At 39.7% G+C, this 21,555-nt stretch overlaps 1 protein-coding gene across 2 annotated transcripts in view; it reads left to right on the top strand.

Annotated features, from left to right (window-relative positions):
* The window catches only part of LOC111159737 (ubiquitin specific peptidase 18), a 57,999-nt gene extending 51,572 nt beyond the window's left edge, over positions 1 to 6,427 (top strand). For both annotated transcript variants that reach the window (XM_022522312.1, XM_022522311.1), the window contains one exon: positions 5,758 to 6,427. In XM_022522312.1, coding sequence (XP_022378020.1) covers positions 5,758 to 5,803 — 46 coding nt within the window. In that variant the 3' untranslated portion in view covers positions 5,804 to 6,427. The remainder of the gene's footprint in view (positions 1 to 5,757) is intronic.
* The last annotated feature ends 15,128 nt before the right edge of the window (positions 6,428 to 21,555 follow it).

The following is a 21,555-nucleotide window of genomic DNA, read 5'->3' as shown; positions in this document are numbered from 1 at the left end:
TGACCGATTAATAATATTTAGTAGGATACTCTTTAACCTCCATGTACTTGTGTACCTTCCAAATTTTCTGGAGTTCAAGTTTTAAAGCACTGTGGTCTGAAAATAGGAAGAGAATAATCCCAGTCTTTTGTACTGGTTGAAACCTGATTTGTGAACCAATATGTGATCTCTTCTGGAGAATGTTCCAGAATGTGTATTCTGTTGCTTGAGGATGGAATGCTCTCTATATATCAGTGACATCCATCTGGTCCAGTGTGTTATTCAAATCCCTTGTTTTCTGGTTGATCTTTTGCTTAGATGATATGCCCATTACCGTGAGTGGGGTGTTAAAGTCGCATATTATTGTTATTATTGTGTTTCTTTAATTTTGTTATTAATTGGCTGCTCCAAGCTGGGGGCATAAATATTTACAGTTGCTAGATCTTGTTAGATATACCCTTTGATTATGATATAGTGTCCTTCTTCATCACTTATTATGTCTTTGGTCTAAAATCTAGTTTGATATGAGGATGACTATTCCAGCTTTTTTGGATTTCCATTATCATGACGAATGGCTCTCCACTTCCTCACTTATTTAAATTTTTAAATTTTTTATAATTTATTTAAATTTTCAGTGTTCCAAAATTTGTTGTTTAATGTACTACGCCCAGTGCTCCATGCAATACGTCCTCTCCTTAATACCTACCACCAGGCTTATCCATCCCCCTACCCCATCCCCTCTAAAACCCTCAGTTTGTTTCTCAGAGTCCATAGTCTCTCCTGGTTCATCTCCCCCTCCAGTTTCCCCCAATTCACTTTTCCCTTCCTTCTCCTAATGTCCCCCATGTTATTTCTTATGTTCCACAAGTAAGTGAAACCATATAATTGACTTTCTCTGCTTGACTTATTTCACTCAACATAATCTCCTCCAGTACTGTCCATGTTGATACAAAAGTTGGGTATTCATCCTTTCTGATGGAGGCATAATATTCCATTGTATTTATGGACCACATCTTCTTTATCCATTTGTCCATTGAAGGGCATCTTGGCTCTTTCTACAGTTTGGCTATTGTGGCCATTGCTGCTATGAACATTGGGGTACAGATGGCCCTTCTTTTCACTACATCTGTATCTTTGTGGTAAATACCCAGTAGTGCAATTGCTGGGTCATAGGGCAGATGTATTTTTAATTTTTTGAGGAATCTCTACACTGTTTTCCAAAGTGGCTGCACCAACTTGCATCCCCACCAACAATGTAAGAGGGTTCCCCTTTCTCTACATCCTCTCCAACATTTGTTGTTTCCTGTCTTGTTAATTTTGGCCATTCTAACTGGTGTAAGGTGGTATCTCAGTGTGGTTTTTATTTGAATTTCCCTGATGGTACTTAAGAAAAAAAGATTAAAAAAAAATTTTTTTTTAAGATTTTATTTATTTGACAGAGAGAGAGAGATCACAAGTAGGCGGAGAGGCAGGCAGAGAGAGAGAGAGAGGAGGAAGCAGGCTCCCCACTGAGCAGAGAGCCCGATACGGAGCTTGATCCCAGGACCCTGGGATCATGACCTGAGCTGAAGGCAGAGGCTTTAACCCACTGAGCCACCCAGGTGCCCCAGAAAAAAAGATTTTTATTTATTTATTTGACACAGAGAGAGAGAGAGAGAGAACAAGAACACAAACTGGGGGATTGGGAGAGGGAGAAGCAGGCTTCCCGCTGAGCAGGGAGCCTGATATAAGGCTCGATCCCAGGGCCCTGGGATCATGACCTGATCCGAAGGCAGATGCTTAATGACTGAGCCACCCCGGTGCCCCTCCACTTCCTCACTTTTAATCTGGAGGTGTTTTTGGGTCTAAAATTTGTCTTTTATAGACAGCATTTTGATGGGTCTTGTGTTTTTTTTTTTCTTTCTGATTCCTTTTGTCTTTTGATTGGAGCATTTAGTCCATTTACATTGGGAATAATTATTGAAAGATATGAAGTTAGTGCCAATGTATTACCTATAAAGTTGCTGTTTCTCTAGATTATCTTTCATTTCTGGTGTATGTTACTTTTGGGCTCTCTCTTTGCTTAAATTATCCCCTTTAATGATTCTTGCAGGGCTGGTTTAGTGATTCTTTTGGTTTTTGTTTGTCCTGGCTCTTTTTTTTTTTGTCCTGACTCTTTATCACTTCTTCCACTCTGAATGACTTGCTGGATAAAGTATTCTTGGCTGCATATTTTTCCCCTTTAGCATGTTGAATGTATCATTCCAGTCCTTTCTGGCCTGTTGGATCTGAGGATAGGTCTGCTGCCAGCCTTATGTTTCTACCCTTGTAGATTAAGCATCTGTTGTCTTAAACTGCATTCAGGGTTTTCTGTTTGTCTCTGAAATTTGCAAGCTTCATTATTATATATTAAGATGTTGACTTATTTTTGTTGATTTTTGAGGGGAATTCTCCATGCCTCCTGGACTTGAATGCCTGTTTCCTTTCAAGTTAGAGAAGTTCTCCTCTATATTTTGCTCAAGTAAACCTTCTTCCCCCTTTCTGTCTCTTTTTCCTCTGGGACCCCAATTATTGTAGTATTGTTTTTCTCTGTGGTGTCACTTATCTCTTGAATTCTTCCCTTGTGATCCAATAGTTGTTTATCTCTCTTTTTTTCAGCTTTTTTATTCTCCATAATTTTGTCTTCTTTATCACTGACTCTCTCTTCTACCTCATTTATCCTAGCAGTTAGAGCCTCCATTTTGTATTGCATCTCAGTAATACCTTTTTTGATTTCAATCTGATTAGATTTTAATTCTTCTGTTTCTCCAGAAAGAGATTTTCTGATATCTTCTTTGCTTTTTTCAAGACCCATAGTATCTTTATTATCATTCTAGTTCTGTTTTATTATCAGATTCTGATTCTGACATCTTAAATCCCTGGCAGTGAGTACTGTCTATTGTTCTCTTTTTTGGTTGAGTTCTTCTGCATTGTCATATGTCTAGAGAAGAATAGATGAAAGAGACCAGAAAAGGTAAAAATAGCAACAGTGATTCCAGAAAGATATACACTAAACAAATCAGAAGAAATTAGAAACCAAAAAAGAGAAAAGAAAAAGGAAATATTTTTTTCATTAGTCTGTTAGCCATGTGTATGTCTTCTTTGGAGAAGCGTCTGTTCATGTCTGCTGCCCATTTTCTGACGTGATTGTCTGTTTTTTGAGTGTTGAGTTTGAGGAGTTCTTTATAGATTTTCCCAGCACCATTTATTGAAGAGACTGTCTTTTTTCCACTGGTTATTTTTTTTTTTTTTTGCTTTGTTGAAGATTATTTGACTATAGAGTTGTGGGTCTATATCTGGGCTCTCTTAAGGAGGGCATATATTGCATGGAGCACTGGGTGTGGTGCATAAATAATGGATCTTGGAACACTGAAAAAATAAAATTAAAAAAATAAAAATAATAAAAGAAACAATAAAATTAAACAGAATGTGAACGGAACAGAATAATAAACTAGATCCTGGGTGTATTTTGGTCTGTTTGTCAGAAAAAACTAGATCCCAAGATTGTAAAGAAAGAAAAAAATATATATATACACAAATAAAGTTGAATACAATGAAAGCAGTCAAAAATGATAAATATATATGATGTAACTGTAAAAATATCAATTAAAAAAGACCTAGAAAAAGAGTTAATAAATTAAGAAATTAGGTAAAAAGGAAAAAATTTAAAACTGAAAAACTAAAGAATCATGAGAAAATCCCATGAATTCTAAATACTGTTTTCTCCTAGCACTGGAGTTTTGCAGTTCTGTATGATAAGTAAAGTTGGTATTAGCCAGATGTTCTTGCTGATATTCTGGGGGAGGGACATTTTGCACTGACTCTCATGTGTCTTTGCTTGGGTGGTATTGTGCCCCCTTGCAAAGGGGGCTAGGCTCAGTATAAATAGTTCTGGATTGCTCTATGTGGGATTTTTTCTCCTGAAGGCTTCAACGCTGATTGGGGGGATGACAATGAAAACTACGGCAACCTGATCTCCAGCCTTGGAGCTGAAAATTGCACCCCCTACTCCCCAGTGCACCATCAGGGAAAAGCAATCACTCTTGTCTCCCTGGTTTCTGTCTGCAGTGCTCACCTAGCCTGTGATGGAGCATTTTAATCTCAGACATGTGACCCCTCTCCAAACTTCACAGATTCCTGTGGTACACACATATGCTGCTCCTCCCAGGACAGGGAGGGGTGGTCTTGCTGCAGTTCTGCCTTTTTCTGGGCTCCTGCTTCGAGAATGGCCCCCCAGCCATGCAGTGGTTCAAGGTTTATGGCAACACCAAGCAGAAAAACCACTCCTGGGCTCGCTGTTTGAAGCCAGGTTCCCTGCTGCAATGCTTGGAACTCTGCCACACTCAGGCTCCCTGTTCTTTCTGTGACCCTAGGGATCATGAGACCATATTGTCTGACCTGGGATTCTGCCTGGCTTTGCCTCCTGAGCACCTTTCAGCAGGGACATCTCCCAGTGGAACAGACTTCTAAAAATTCTGATTTTACACACTGTTGCTTATTTAACTTTTTTTTTTAAGATTTTATTTATTTATTTGACAGAGAGAGATCACAAGCAGGCAGAGAGGCAGGCAGAGAGAGAGGGGGAAGCAGGCTCCCTGCTGAGCAGAGAGCCCGATGTGGGCCTCGATCCCAGGACCCTGAGATCATGACCTGAGCTGAAGGCAGAGGCTTTAACCCACTGAGCCACCCAGGTGCCCTGCTTATTTAACTTTTTGGTAGCCAGCTTATGGAGGCTCCCTTTCCCTGGGGTTTATCTTCCCATATATTGCCTCAGATTCACTTCTCTGCTCCTCCTACCTTGCAAAAAAGTGGTCACTTTTCTATTTGTAGAATTGCAGCACTTCTTTTCTTAGATCTCCAGTTGAGTTCACAGGTGTTCAGAATGATTTGATGAGCCCTGGGTGTCATACTGAACTGATGAATCCCTGAACATTTTATCAAAAACCAATGATATACCATACCTTTGCTAATTGAATTTAAATTAAAAAAAAAAAAAGAGAGAATGATTTGATAGCTCTTTAGCTGAATTCCGAGGACCAGATCAAATTAGGGTCCCCTACTCCTCTGCCTCCAGATGAAGTTAAAGCAGAGAGACTTTGTAAGTTTTTCCATTGACTTTCTGGATTTGGGGTGACATTATATACCAGAGGTGGTATTTGAAATGATTTCAGCTGTAGTAGTGGACCTTATCACTTGAAAAATAATGAATTAGGTGAAATTTTTGTTTGAAATCCTCTCACAATCTTCTACTTTTTATCTTTGTCTTTTCTTTCTTCTGAACAGCTCCTTTTGGTTCCCATTCTTTATCTCTTTCTGGTTGTCAGTGATTCTCTCATTATTTAGATCAGGGTTTGGCAAACTGTTTCTGTAAAGGACAGGATAGTAAACATTTTGGGTTTTGTGAGCCATATAGTCTCTGTTGCAACTACTCAACTCTGATCTTGTACCACAAAAACAGCCACAGACAATACATGAATGAATGAGTGTGGCTTTGTTCTAGTTAAACTTACTTGCAAGAACAGGGTTAGATCTGGCTTGTGGCCTGGTAGTTTGTCAACCCCCGATACAGATATCAACTAATAGAAGCTTAGTTGCTATTTTCCCAGGTTACCCATTTTTTTCCCCTCTGTGGTGATGGATAGATGAAGACTTGATTCAACAACCAGAAACTTCTGATGCTTGTCCTATCATGAATTAGTAATGTGTCAATTAACTATGAATGTTTCATTTCTGTTATGCTGTTGCATTGTTTTCTTCTAGGAGAGAAACTGCTTATCTTCTGGTTTACGTGAAGATTGAGTCCTAATGGATGTACCCTAAAACTTCAGAGACTGACAGAATTTCATTTTCCTCTCTATCCCTGGATCTGTTGACTCTTCCATGAAATTTTGCAGTGAGAAGCCTCATTTTCAAATTGTGTAAATTGTTTATAATAAGGGGTAATTTAACAGTAACTTTGCAGGGTTCTTGATCAGTCAGAATAGATACTTCCACCTCTAGACCGTTGGCCATATGGCTGGGGAAGAGAGTGCTCCTTGCTGTGGAAGATATTAATTCTTTAGTTAGGGTAGTGTGGGAGTCCAGATGCTCCTAGGGGAGGAGAAACCAGGCCTACAATGGCAGTGGGAGGCATTCAGGGAGCAAGGGGCAGTGTTAGGGAGGTATTTCAGTATTTTACAGCTACTGTGACAGTATTGGTATGTACTGGTAGAATATGATTTTTGTTTATAATTTAAAACTATTTTAGAACACATATCAATTCTATAAAAGTCAAATGTTTTGTCACTGCTATTCATTTATGTGACAAATACATACTGATCACCTACTCTCCTTAAAATAGTGTGCTAGGCACCATTGTGAATAAAGTTCTTTTTCTCAAAAGGAGTTTGCAGTTTAATGGGGGGGTGATTAATATACATTAAATACAGAGGGTTGGGGCGCCTGGGTGGCTCAGTTGGTTAAGCGACTGCCTTCAGCTCAGGTCATGATCCTGGAGTCTCGGGATCGAGTCCCGCATCAGGCTCCCAGCTCCACGGGGAGTCTGCTTCTCCCTCTGACCTTCTCCTCACTCATGCTCTCTCTCACTGTCTCTCTCTCTCTCAAATAAATAAATAAAATGTTTAAAAAAAATAAATACAGAGGGTTTGTGCTTCAGGAGTTAAAGGACAGTGAAATACTTCTATTGTGGGGCCATGGGAGAAGCGATGAATCTGGAAAGGGGGTTAGGATGGAGGATAGTTCATGTATATGGGTAAGCATACACAATGGCATGGCTGAAAAAGGCAAGGCTCAAGGTTCAAAGATTATCCACAAACCTGGCTTCCCTCTACCAAGGAAGCAGTGGAGATTGATAAGCCTAGGTGGTAGGTGATGCTCAGAATATAGTAGGTCTTAAATTGCTAAGAAGTTTGGATTCAATTTAATAGGTAATGAGGAAACATTGATGGGTTTCAAAAAGTAAAGGAGTATTTAGTGGTGTTTTTGGTAAAATGAATCTGCTAGAGCCTGGCAACAGGAATTAGAGACAGAGATGGTAGTGTAGATGGTAAAGTCTCTAGAGCCATTTTGGGGGAGAAATGGATGTGGACAATGAGACAAAAAGGGTACATGGGGACTCCAGTACCACTCTGGAAGGTGAGGAGGGTAGATGTTACTATCTCCATTTTACAAAAGAAACAGTTGAGACATTCATATGTTTAATGACACACTCAAGATTTCATACTTGGTAAATGGCAGAGTCAAAAATTCCAATATAAAATGTAGGTTATTTATTTTTATTGTCCAAATAATTAGCTATGCAATAACAAATTCTCACTGTAAAATATTCAAACAATATAGAAATATATTGAATCTCTTCCGTAGAGCTAACCATTATTAAACAGGTGTAAATTAGCTTCCTAGCACTGCCACAGCAAATTATCACAAAATGGGTGGCTTAAGACTACAAATTTTTCTCTCTCATGGTTCAAGGAGACCAGAAGTTCAAAGTAAGGTGTTGGCAAGGTTGATTCCTTCTGGAGTCTCGGAGGGAGAATCTGCTTCACGTTTCTTTCCTAGTTTCTGGTGGTTATCAGCAGTCCTTGTTGTTCATTGACCTGTAGCTAATGTCAACTCTCTGTCTCCGTCTTCACATGATCTTCTTTCCTGTATGTCTTCATATGACATTTGTATAAGTATACCAGTCATTGGATTTATGTCCCACCCTAATTCACTTTGACCTCATTTTTACTTGGTTAATTATATCTGTGAAGACTCTATTTCCAAATAAGTTTACATTCTAGGGTTCTAGAAAGACATGAATTTTTGTGTGACACCTTCAGTGCAATGCAAGGTGTGTATGTCACTAGGCTGTTTTCTATGCATTTGCATACATATATCACATACATAATTTTTACATAATAAGTTATTCACTTAATGTCCTAGAAAATCTTCTTGGAAAAGTTGAATTTAATTCCATAGATAGGTATACTATATTTTTTAGATTCTCATATTGGTGAATGTTAAGGGCATTTCAATTTCTTTAGTATTTAAGAAATGCAGAATGAATGACCTCTTTTAAACATGTTTTTGTATATGTATAAATATTTCTGCAGGTACTGAGAAGTATTTTACTTAAATTAGGTCAAGGCATGGGTTTCTAAAATAGTACTAGATACTGATAAATTGACTCCAATTAACACCAATAACTTATGTTAGGCTGCTGCTTTTTTTTTTTTTAAAGTAGGCTCCGTGCTCAGCAATGGAGCCCACCATGGTGCTTGAACTCATGACTCTGAGATCTAGACCTGAGCGGACATTGAGTCAGATGCTTAACAGACTGAGCCACCTAGGTGCCTCTAGGCTTCTTTCCCGCCCAAGTTTTTTCTTTTTAATTTTTTATTTATTTTAAACATTTCTTTTCAGTGTACCAGAATTCATTGACTATATACCACACACACTGTACCATGCAATAAGTGCCCTCCATATAACCCACCACCAGGCTCACCCAACCTCCCACCCCTCCAAAATCCTCAGATTGTTTTTCAGAGTCCATAGTCTCTCATGGTTCGTCTCCCCCTCCAAATTCCCTCAACTCCCTTCTCCTCTCCATCTCCCCATGACCTCCATGTTATACCCTATTCTACACAAATAAGTGAAACCATATGATAATTGACTCTCTGGTTGACTTATTTCACTCAGCATAATCTCTTCCAGTCCCGTCCATGTTGATACAAAAGTTGGGTATTCATCCTTTCTGATGGAGGCATAATACTCCATTGTATAAATGCACCACATCTTTATCCATTCTTCCGTTGAAAGGGCATCTTTGTTCTTGCCACAGTTCGGCGACTGTGGCCATTGCTGCTATGAACATTGGGGTACAGATGGCCTTTCTTTTCACTACATCTGTATCTTTGTGGTAAATACCCAGTAGTGCAATTGCAGGGTCATAGGGAAGCTCTATTTTTGATTTCTTAAGGAATCTCCACACTGTTTTCCAAAGTGGCTGTACCAACTTGCATTCCCAACAGTGTAAGAAGGTTCCCCTTTGTCCACATCCTCTCCAACACACGTTGTTTACTATCTTGTTAATTTTGGCCTTTCTAACTGGTGGTATCTCAATGTGGTTTTGATTTGAATCTCCCTGATGGCTAGTGATGATGAACATTTTTTCATGTGTCTGTTAGCCATTTGTATGTTTTCATTGTAGAAGTGTCTGTTCATGTATTCTGCCCATTTTTTGACAGGATTATCTGTTTGTGTGTGTTGAGTTTGAGGAGTTCTTTATAGATCCTGGATATCCCCCCCCCCCAAGTTTTAATTGACATTCCAGTTAACATACAATGTGGTATTAGTTTCAGGTGTAGAATTGAGTGATTCATCACTTACATTCAACACCCAGTGCTCATTACAAGTTCCCTCCTTAATGCCAATCATCCATTTAACCACCACCCATTTCCCCTCCAACAACCCTTGGTTTGTTCTTTATAGTTAAGAGTCTGTTTTCTGGTTTGCCCCTCTTTTTTCCCATTTGTTCATCTGTTTTATTTTTTTCCCCTTAAATTCCACACATGAGAGAAATAATATGATATTTGTCTTTCTTTGACTTATTTTACTTAACATAATACTCTGTAGCTCCCTCCACATTGTTGCAAATGGCAAGATTTCATTCTTTTTTTTATGGCTGAGTAAAAATCTTTATATATACCTGAACTTCTTTATCCATTCATCAGTTGATGGACATTTGGACTCTTTCTATAATTTGGATATTGTTGATAACATTGGGGTGCATGTATCCCTTTGAGTCAGTATTTTTATAACCTTTGCATAAATATCTAGCAGTGCAATTGCTGGATTGAGGGTAGTTTTTTTTTTTTTTTTTTTTTTTTTTTTTACTTTCAAGGACCCTCCACATTGCTTTCTGGGGTGGTTGCACCAGTTTGAATTCTCACCATTTCCTTACATCCTTGCCAAACGATATTATTTCCTATGTTGTTAGTTTTAGCATTCTAACAAGTATGAGGTGATACCTCATTGTAGTTTTTATTTGTGTTTCCCTGATGATGAGTGATGTTGATCATCTTTTCATGTGTCTGTTAGCCATCTGTATATCTTCTTTGGAAAAATGTCTATTTATGTCTTCCACCCATTTTCAAACTGGATTGTTTTTTGGGTATTGAGTTTTACAACTTCTTTACAACTACCCCTGCAAATGACATATTTGACAAAGGGTTAGTAACACCAGATTTCAAGTTTTATCTTTTGTCATTCTGAAGAATCTGGATTGAATTTGATCTTTATAGATTAAGACAGTTAAACTTCTCTCCATGTTTATTGACCATTTATTTTTCTTCTGTGAATTTCTTGTGATGTCCTTTGTCCTTGTTGTGTTTTCCTTTTTATATAAAGTTTTTTGCTTTATTTTATTATTATTTTTAACTGATAAGCATTTTATTTTCATTTTATGGTGTGTATTTGTAGAATGCAACTTTTAAAAAATTATGTTCAATTAGCCAACATATAGTACATTAGTTTTTGATATAGTGTTCAACTTTTCAAATTTTAGAGAGAGGAAAGTGAGAATGGCAGGGGTGAGGGGTAGAAGAAGAGCAAGAGAGACCATTCTTAAGCAGACTCCCTGCTGAATACAGAGTCCAGTGTGAGATTCAATCTCAGGTCCCTGAGATCATGCCCTGAGCTGAAATCAAGTCAGTTGCTTAATCAACTGAGCTACCCAGGCTCCCCAAGAGTTTGCTATTTTTATTTTAACTCTTTTCTTCCCAGATTTATTGAAATTCAATTTAGTTAACATATAGTATAGTATTAGTTTCAGGAATAGAATTTAGTGACTCTTCACTTACATATAATACCCAGTGCTCATCAAAACAAGTGCCCTCCCATCACCCATTTACACCATCTTCCCACCCACCTCCCCTGCAGCAACCCTGTCTATTCTCTATAGTTAAGAGTCTCTTATGGTTTGCCTCCCTCTCTGTTTTTATCTTATTTTTTCCTTCCCTTTTCCTATGTTCATTTGTTTTTTTTTCTAAATTCCACATATGAGTGAAATTGAATGATATTTGTCTTTCTCTTACTTCGCTTAACATAATACCTTCTAGTTCCATCCATGTCATTGCAAATAGCAAGATTTCACTCTTTTTGATGGCTGAGTAATATTCAGTTGTATATCTACACCACATCTTCTTTATCCATTCATCTGTTGTTGGACATCTGGGCTCTTTCCAAATTATGGCTATTGTGGACATTGCTGCTAAAAACATTGAGGTGCATGTGCCCTCTTTGATTCACTATGTTTATATCTTTTGGATAGATATCTTGTAGTGCAATTGCTGTGTCATAGGATAGTTCTACTTTTTACTTTTTGAGGAATGTCTATACTGTTTTCTGGAGTGGCTGTACCAGTTTCCATTCCTACCAACACTCTAAGAGGGTTCCCTTTTCTCTGCCCTCACCAACATCTGCTGCTTCCTAAGTTGTTAATTTTAGCCATTCTGATAGATGAGAGGAGAAATCCCATTGTGGTTTTAAAAATTATTTTATTTTAATAATTCTTTTAAATTTAATTTAGTTAACATATACTGTATTATTAGTTACCAGTGTAGAATTTAGTGATTCATTATTTGCATATAACACCAGTGCTCATTACATTACATTACATCAAGTGTCCTACTTAATGCCCATCACCCAACTACCTCTTTCCTCCACCCACCTACCCTCCAGCAATCCTAGTTTGTTTCTTAGAGTTCAGTGTCTCTTATGGTATTCCTCCCTCTGTATTTTCATCTTATTTTGTTTTTCCTTCCTTCCCCTATGTTTATCTATTTGTTTCTTAAGTTCCACATATGAGTCTCTTGTAAGCAGCATTTCAATGGGTCTCGTTTTGTTTTTATCCATTCTGATACTCTGTATCTTTCAATTGAGCATTTAGTCCATTTAGATTCAGAGTAATTATTGAATGATATGAAGTTAGTGTCATTTTATTGCCTGTAAAGTCTCTGTTCCTGTAGCTTCTCTCTGTTCTTTGTTACTTTTGGGCTCTCTCTCGGTTCAAGGGATCCCCTTAAATATTTCTTGCAGGGCTGGTTTAGTGTTCACAAATTCCTTTTGTTTTTGTTTGTCCTGGAGACCATTTCTTCTTATTTTCTGAATGACAGCCTTGCTGAAAAAAGTATTTGTGGCTACATATATTTCCCCTTTAGCATGTTGAATATATCATGCCAGTCCTTTCTGGCCTTCCAGGTCTCTGTGGGCAGGTTTGTTGCCAGGCTTATGTTTCTACCCTTGTAGGTTAAGGACCTGTGGTCCTGAGCCCCTCTCAGGATTTTCTGCTTGTCTCTGATATTTGCAAGCTTCACTATTATAAGTTGAGGTGTCGACTGATTTTTACTGATTTTGAAGGGGGTTCTCTTGCTTCCTGGACTTGAATGCCTGCTTCCTTTCCAGATTAGGGATGTTCTCATCTATATTTCGTTCAAATAGGGGTGCCTGGATGGCTCAGTTGGTTAGGCGACTGCCTTTGGCTCAGGTCGTGATCCTGGAGTCCTGGGATAGAGTCCCATATCAGGATCCCTGCTCAGCAGGGAGTCTGCTTCTCCTGCTGACCTCTCTCCTCTCATGTTCTCTCTCTCTCTCTCTCTCTCAAATAAATAAATAAATAAATATCTTTATAATTTGTTCAAATAAACCTTCTGCCCCCATCTTCTGGGACCCCTATTATTTGAATATTATTTTGCTTTATGGAATCACTGAGTTCTCAATGTTTCCCTTCCTGATCCAGTAGCTGTCATTCTCTCTTCTTTTCAGCTTTTTAAAAAATTTCCCATCATTTTCTTTTTTTTTAAAGGTTTTTGTTTGTGTGTTTTTTAAAAGATTTTATTTATTTATTTGGCAGGCAGAGATTACAAGTAAGCAGAGAGGCAGTCTGAGAGAGGAGGGAAGCAGTCTCCCTGCTGAGCTGAGAGCCCGATGTGGGGCTTGATCCCAGGACCCTGAGATCATGACCTGAGCCAAAGGCAGAGGCTTTAACCCACAGCGCAGACTCTGTAGATGGCTGTGGGGAGAGTAGGTATTTTCCTGGTGCCGGTTCTTCCCTGAGCACAGTGTCTCCCTGTCTCCGTTTGTCTCCCTCCATGTCTGTCATCAGTGTTGCAAGGCTGTCAGGAGACAGGTCTGTCACCTCCTGGGTTCAGGGGACTCCTAGGAGTCTTGTTCTTTTGGAGCAAGAAAATGAGATTGTTCTCCATAGTCTCTTTCTGATGGTTCCTTCTGAGCATGTAGAAATGTCATTGATTTGTGTATATTGAGTTTTTCCTTGCAAGTTTCTTGAGTTTATTAGTTCCAGTCACCTTAAACTCAAACTGCAATTTTGAATAGTATATTTGACCAGCAACATGGGTTTATTTGGGAAGAGCAGAGAATGGTGATCTGGGCTGAGCAAGCTACAGTCCCATCACAGGCATGTGCAAGAAAAAAAGGAGAGGACCGTTATTTCATGGAGAAGGAGGAAGAAGGTGGGAGGGGTGCTGGGAAGGGAAGTCTCCTGGAGAAAGGCAGGGGTTTGGGGTGACAGAGGATTCTCACTGGCTGAGCTGTGGGGATGGTGATTTCTTATAGGAGATGAACCTCCAGCTTCCCCTGTGGGGCCTGGAACAGATGAGTCTCTCCTGTGGGGGATTGTAATGTGGGGTCTCTAATGCACACTGAGTGCCAGGCGCCCCCTTCCAGCCTCCCCTTCTGGCATCCCCAGTCCACTTTACTGAGGCTTCCCTTCCTGCTTTTGCACAGTTCTAACCAGGTTGTGGGGGAGCATTGTGGAAAATGGAACCCAAACCCCACTGCTTCTACTGCACCCGAGACATGGGGGCCCCTGGTTTAATCCTCCCATGAGTCTCTTGCTAACATATGACCTCCTCCAAGGGTGAGTGGCCTCTCCACGGTGGGTGACCTGGATCTGGGAGGGCTTGGTCTCCATCCCAAAGTCTGATGTCCTCTCTGCTTCTGTGATGTGGTGCTAATGTGGATGTTTGGAAGAGTCATTTACTCTGTGGTGATTTTAGATCTGCAGTAACTTGTCACATCTGCACAAATACACTTTGTCTCCACATGCAGACTCCCCAGCTGTCATTTCTTTACCACATTTGCCATGTCTCATGGGCTGCTTCAGTGCATTTTATCCCAAACAGGGACACTGTCCTGTGGAACCACCACGTAACCCCAAGTGAGGAGATCATGATGGTTCCCATGTTTGAACCCAGACCACAGGCCCACTTTAGCTGTCACCACCTGCCTGATGGTCTGAAATGTCTTCTCCATTTGATTTCAGTTTTCTTCTTCTGGAACTTCTTCCAGGACTTTCCCTTATTTGGGTAATCCTGATGGATTTAAGGAGCGCAGATGGCTCCAATCTGAGGGCTATTTCTGTATCGCTTATGCTGCCAGGGCTGTCTTCAGTGTCCGCCCATGTTGTGACATGCATTAGTCCTTCATTCACTTTTCCAAGGTGACTGAACATAAGAACGTTGACCCCTTAAAACACTCAGTTCCACAGTTCTCTGGCCTTAGCTGAGTTCCCACGATTGTACATCATTCTCCAGAACTTTCTCATTCTCCACGAGGGAGTCTGCATGCATGAAACACCAACTCCCCATTGTCCTTTCCCCTCGGCCCCTGCAGCCACATCCAGCTGTGTGTCCCAGACACCTCAGTTAAGTGGGATCATACAGTATCTGTCCTTCCATGGCTGGCTGATTTCACTCAGCATAATGACTTCCGGGTTCAACCCGTGTTGTAGCCTGTGTCATAACCCCCTTCTTTTTTTTTTTTTCCTTCAAAAATTTTTTTAATTTTATTTTTTTAATAAACATATAATATATTTTTATCCCCAGGGGTACAGGTCTGTGAATCGCCAGGTTTACACACTTCACAGCACTCACCATAGCACACACCCTCCCTAATGTCCATAATCCCACCCCCCCAACTCCCCTCCCCCCATTAACCCTCAGTTTGTTTTGTGAGATTAAGAGTCACTTATGGTTTGTCTCCCTCCCAATCCCATCTTGTTTCATTTACTCTTCTCCTACCCCCTTAACCCCCCATGTTGCATCTCCTCTCCCTCATATCAGGGAGATCATATGATAGTTGTCTTTCTCCGATTGACTTATTTCGCTAAGCATGATACCCTCTAGTTCCATCCATGTCATCGCAAATGGCAAGATTTCATTTCTTTTGATGGCTGTATAGTATTCCATTGTGTATATATACCACATCTTCTTTATCCATTCGTCTGTTGATGGACATCTAGGTTCTTTCCATAGTTTGGCTATTGTAGACATTGCTGCTATAAACATTCGGGTGCACGTGCCCCTTCGGATCACTACGTTTGTATCTTTAGGGTAAATACCCAGCAGTGCAATTGCTGGGTCATAGGGTAGTTCTATTTTCAACATTTTGAGGAACCTCCATGCTGTTTTCCAGAGTGGTTGCACCAGCTTGCATTCCCACCAACAGTGTAGGAGGGTTCCCCTTTCTCCGCATCCTCGCCAGCATCTGTCATATCCTGACTTGTTAATTTTAGCCATTCTGACTGGTGTGACGTGGGATCTCATTGTGGTTTTGATTTGTATTTCCCTGATGTCAAGTGATGTTGAGCACTTTTTCATGTGTCTGTTGGCCATCGGATGTCTTCTTTGCAGAAATGTCTGTTCATGTCCTCTGCCCATTTCTTGATTGGATTATTTGTTCTTTGGGTGTTGAGTTTGATAAGCTCTTTATAGATTTTGGATACTAGCCCTTTATCTGATATGTGGTTTGCAAATATCTTCTCCCATTTGTCAGTTGTCTTTTGGTTTTGTTAACTGTTTCCTTTGCTGTGCAAAAGATTTTGATCTTGATGAAATCCCAATAGTTCATTTTTGCCTTTGCTTCCCTTGCCTTTGGCGATGTTCCTAGGAAGATGTTGCTGCGGCTGAGGTCGAAGAGGTTGCTGCCTGTGTTCTCCTCAAGGATTTTGATGGATTCCTTTCTCACATTGAGGTCCTTCATCCATTTTGAGTCTATTTTCGTGTGTGGTGTAAGGAAATGATCCAATTTCATTTTCCTGCATGTGGCTGTCCAATTTTCCCATCACCATTTATTGAAGAGGCTGTCTTTTTTCCATTGGACATTCTTTCCTGCTTTGTCGAAGATTAGTTGACCATAGAGTTGAGGGTCTATTTCTGGGCTCTCTATTCTGTTCCATTGATCTATGTGTCTGTTTTTGTGCCAGTACCATGCTGTCTTGATGATGACAGCTTTGTAATAGAGCTTGAAGTCCGGAATTGTGATGCCACCAACTTTGGCTTTCTTTTTCAATATTCCTTTGGCTATTCGAGGTCTTTTCTGGTTCCATATAAATTTTAGGATTATATGTTCCATTTCTTTGAAAAAAATGGATGGTACTTTGATAGGAATTGCATTAAATGTGTAGATTGCTTTAGGTAGCATAGACATTTTCACAATATTTATTCTTCCAATCCAGGAGCATGGAACATTTTTCCATTTCTTCGTGTTTTCCTCAATTTCTTTCATGAGTACTTTATAGTTTTCTGTGTATAGATTCTTAGCCTCTTTGGTTAGGTTTATTCCTAGGTATCTTATAGTTTTGGGTGCAATTGTAAATGGGATTGACTCCTTAATTTCTCTTTCTTCTGTCTTGTTGTTGGTGTAGAGAAATGCAACTGATTTCTGGGCATTGATTTTATATCCTGACACTTTACTGAATTCCTGTACAAGTTCTAGCAGTTTTGGAGTGGAGTCTTTTGGGTTTTCCACATATAGTATCATATCATCTGTGAAGAGTGATAGTTTGACTTCTTCTTTGCCAATTTGGATGCCTTTAATTTCTTTTTGTTGTCTGATTGCTGAGGCTAGGACTTCTAGTACTATGTTGAATAGCAGTGGTGATAATGGACATCCCTGCCGTGTTCCTGACCTTAGTGGAAAAGCTTTCAGTTTTTCTCCATTGAAAATGATATTTGCGGTGGGTTTTTCATAGATGGCTTTGATAATATTGAGGTATGTGCCCTCTATCCCTACACTTTGAAGAGTTTTGATCAGGAAGGGATGCTGTACTTTGTCAAATGCTTTTTCAGCATCTATTGAGAGTATCATATGGTTCTTGTTCTTTCTTTTATTAATGTGTTGTATCACATTGATTGATTTGCGGATGTTGAACCAACCTTGCAGCCCCGGAATAAATCCCACTTGGTCGTGGTGAATAATCCTTTTAATGTACTGTTGAATCCTATTGGCTAGTATTTTGGTGAGAATTTTTGCATCTGTGTTCATCAAGGATATTGGTTTGTAGTTCTCTTTTTTGATGGGATCCTTGTCTGGTTTTGGGATCAAGGTGATGCTGGCCTCATAAAATGAGTTTGGAAGTTTTCCTTCCATTTCTATTTTTTGGAACAGTTTCAGGAGAATAGGAATTAGTTCTTCTTTAAATGTTTGGTAGAATTCCCCCAGGAAGCCGTCTGGCCCTGGGCTTTTGTTCGTTTGGAGATTTTTGATGACTGTTTCAATCTCCTTACTGGTTATGGGTCTGTTTAGGCTTTCTACTTCTTCCTGGTTCAGTTGTGGTAGTTTATATGTCTCTAGGAATGCATCCATTTCTTCCAGATTTTCAAATGTGTTGGCGTAGAGTTGCTCATAGTATGTTCTTATAATTGTCTGTATTACTTTGGTGTTAGTTGTGATCTCTCCTCTTTCATTCATGATTTTATTTATTTGGGTCCTTTCTCTTTTCTTTTTGATAAGTCTGGCCAGGGGTTTATCAATCTTATTAATTCTTTCAAAGAACCAGCTCCTAGTTTCGTTGATTTGTTCTATTGTTTTTTTGATTTCTATTTCATTGATTTCTGCTCTGATCTTTATTATTTCTCTTCTCCTGCTGGGTTTAGGCTTTCTTTCTTGTTCTTTCTCCAGGTCCTTTAGGTGTAGGGTTAGGTTGTGTATTTGAGACCTTCCTTGTTTCTTGAGAAAGACTTGTACTGCTATATATTTTCCTCTCAGGACTGCCTTTGCTGTGTCCCACAGATTTTGAACCGTTGTGTTTTCATTATCATTTGTTTCCATGATTTTTTTCAATTCTTCTTTAATTTCCTGGTTGACCCATTCATTCTTTAGAAGGATGCTGTTTAGTCTCCATGTACTTGGGTTCTTTCCAAATTTCCTCTTGTGATTGATTCTAGCTTCAGAGCATTGTGGTCTGAAAATATGCAGGGAATGATCCCAATCTTTTGATATACCGGTTGAGACCTGATTTATGACCCAGGAGGTGATCTATTCTGGAGAATGTTCCATGTGCACTAGAGAAGAACGTGTATTCTGTTGCTTTGGGATGAAATGTTCTGAATATATCTGTGATGTCCATCTGGTCCAGTGTGTCATTTAAGGCCTTTATTTCCTTGTTGATCTTTTGCTTAGATGATCTGTCCATTTCAGTGAGGGGAGTGTTAAAGTCCCCTACTATTATTGTATTATTGTTGATGTGTTTCTTTGATTTTGTTATTAATTGGTTTATATAGTTGGCTGCTCCCACGTTAGGGGCATAGATATTTAAAATTGTTAGGTCTTCTTGTTGGACAGATCCTTTGAGTATGATATAGTGTCCTTCCTCATCTCTTATAGTCTTTGGCTTAAAATCTAATTGATCTGATATAAGGATTGCCACTCCTCCTTTCTTCTGATGTCCATTAGCATGGTCAATTCTTTTCCACCCCCTCACTTTAAATCTGGAGGTATCTTCGGGTCTAAAATGAGTTTCTTGTAGGCAACATATAGATGGGTTTTGTTTTTTTATCCATTCTGATACCCTATGTCTTTTGATTGGGGGCATTTAGCCCATTAACACTCAGGGTAACTATTGAGAGATATGAATTTAGTGCCATTGTATTGCCTGTAAGGTGACTGTTATTGTATATTGTCTCTGTTCCTTTCTGATCCACTACTTTTAGGGTCTCTCTTTGCTTAGAGGACCCCTTTCAATATTTCCTGTAGAGCTGGTTTGGTGTTTGCAAATTCTTTCACAGTTTTTGTTTGTCCTGGAAGCTTTTTATCTCTCCTTCTATTTTCAATGATAGCCTAGCTGGATATAGTATTCTTGTCTGCATGTTTTTCTCGTTTAGTGCTCTGACTATATCATACCAGCTCTTTCTGGCCTGCCAGGTCTCTGTGGATAAGTCTGCTGCCAATCTAATATTTTTACCATTGTATGTTACAGACTTCTTTTCCTGGGCTGCTTTCAGGATTTTCTCTTTGTCACTAAGACTTGTAAATTTTACTATTAGGTGACGGGGTGTGGACCTATTCTTATTGATTTTGAGGGGGGTTCTCTGAACCTCCTGGATTTTGATGCTTGTTCCCTTTGCCATATTGGGGAAATTCTCTCCAACAATTCTCTCCAATTATACTTTCTGCTCCCCTCTCTCTTTCTTCTTCTGGAATCCCAATTATCCTAATGTTGTTTCGTCTTATGGTGTCACTTATCTCTCGAATTCTCCCCTCGTGGTCCAGTAGCTGTTTGTCCCTCTTTTGCTCAGCTTCTGTACTCTCTGTCATTTGGTCTTCTATATCGCTAATTCTTTCTTCTGCCTCATTTATCCTAGCAGTGAGAGCCTCCATTTTTGATTGAACCTCATTAATAGCTTTTTTGATTTCAACTTGGTTAGATTTTAGTTCTTTTATTTCTCCAGAAAGGGCTTTTATATCTCCCGAGAGCATTTCTCTAATATCTTCCATGCCTTTTTCGAGCCCGGCTAGAACCTTGAGAATCGTCATTCTGAACTCTAGATCTGACATATTACCAATGTCTGTATTGATTAGGTCCCTAGCCTTCGTTACTGCCTCTTGTTCTTTTTTTTTGTGGTGAATTTTTCCGCCTTGTCATTTTGTCCAGATAAGAGTATATGAAGGAGCAAGTAAAATACTAAAAGGGTGGCAACAACCCCAGGAAAATATGCTTTAACCAAATCAGAAGAGATCCCAAATCATGAGGGGGGAGAAAGGGGATAAAAAGAGGTTCAGAAAAAAAAAAAAAGAAACAAAAGAAGAAAACGAATAAAGAAAAAATATAAAAAGGAAAAATATATATATTAGATAAACTAGTTAAAAAACGTTAAAAAAGAAAAGGGTAAAAGTTAAAAAAAATTTAGCAGAAGAAGAGAAAAAAATTGAAAAAGAAAAAAAAATTAAATTAACTGCAAGGCTAAAGAATCATGGGGAGAAAGCCATGAGTTCCGTGCTTTGCTTTCTCTTCCTCTGGAATTCCGCTGCTCTCCTTGGTATTGAAACTGCACTCCTTGGTAGGTGAACTTGGTCCTGGCTGGATTTCTTGTTGATCTTCTGGGGGAGGAGCCTGTTGTAGTGATTCTCAAGTGTCTTTGCCCCAGGTGGAGTTGCACCGCCCTTACCAGGGGCCGGGCTGAGTAATCTGCTCGGGTTGCTTTCAGGAGCTTTTGTTCCCTGAGCGCTTTCCATAGAGTTCCGGAGGACAGGAATGAAGATGGCGGCCTCCCAGTCTCCGGCAGGGAGGAGCTGAGAGCCCGGGGCCCCACTCCTCAGTGCACCCCCAGAGAACAGCGCCCAATTAATCCCATCACCCTGGCCTCCGGCTGCGCTCTGAGCTGACCGAGCCTGCGACCGGTTCAAGGTAACCCCGAGTTTAGAGCTCACTCCTCAGCTCTGTCTCTGTAGCCTGCTTCCCCATTCTAATACCTGTAAGCTCTGCGACACTCAGACACCCCCGATCCTTCTGTCACCCTGTGGGACCTGAGGCCACGCTGACCCCGCATGGGCTTCACCCTGGTTAAGCCTCTGGAGCGATGTCCCTCAGTGGAACAGACTTTTAAAAGTCCTGATTTTGTGCTCCGGGGCTCCACTGCTTGCTGGGAGCTGGCCCCTCCCTCCGCGGTCTATCTTCCCATCGCTTTGGATTCACTTCTCCGCCAGTCCTACCTTTCAGAAAGTGATTGATTTTCTGTTCATAGAATTGCTGTTCTTCTTCTCTTCAATCTTCCATTGGATTTGTAGGTGTTTGCAATCTTTAGATAAGCTATCTAGCTGATCTCCCGCTACCTGAAGTAGTCTCAGCCTGCTACTTCTCCGCCATCTTGACTCCTCCCTCCACAACTTTTATTTTTAATTCGTTCCCACTATTCTGGCTCATTTTTAAAATATAGATAATTTTTTAACCTATTTACCATCACAGTGAGATGTCCAGTACATCAAATTCCATAATAACCTTCTAAACTGAACTTTTTGATACATACACCTGTGTTTTCTTTTGCATTTCTTTTTTTTTAAATTTTAGTTTAGTTTAGTCTAGTTTATTCATTTAAAATTTTTATTTTCTAATATTCATATAGAGTTAAACTTCAAGGTAATCCCCTTTCCCCAATCAATACTACCCCTATAGGTAAACCAATTTTTAATCCCCCTTTATCTTAGGAAAGGTGAGTTCTTTAACAAAGATATCAAGATACATCCAGGAAGAATCAAAACAAACTTCCTCGCCCACACTGA

This window comes from Enhydra lutris, unplaced genomic scaffold (assembly GCF_002288905.1).
Source record: "Enhydra lutris kenyoni isolate GAN:26980312 unplaced genomic scaffold, ASM228890v2 scaffoldscaffold69, whole genome shotgun sequence".
NCBI classification, from domain to species: domain Eukaryota; kingdom Metazoa; phylum Chordata; class Mammalia; order Carnivora; family Mustelidae; genus Enhydra; species Enhydra lutris.
The sequence above is the reverse complement of the archived record's forward strand: the minus strand, read 5'-3'. Positions and strand labels throughout refer to the sequence as shown.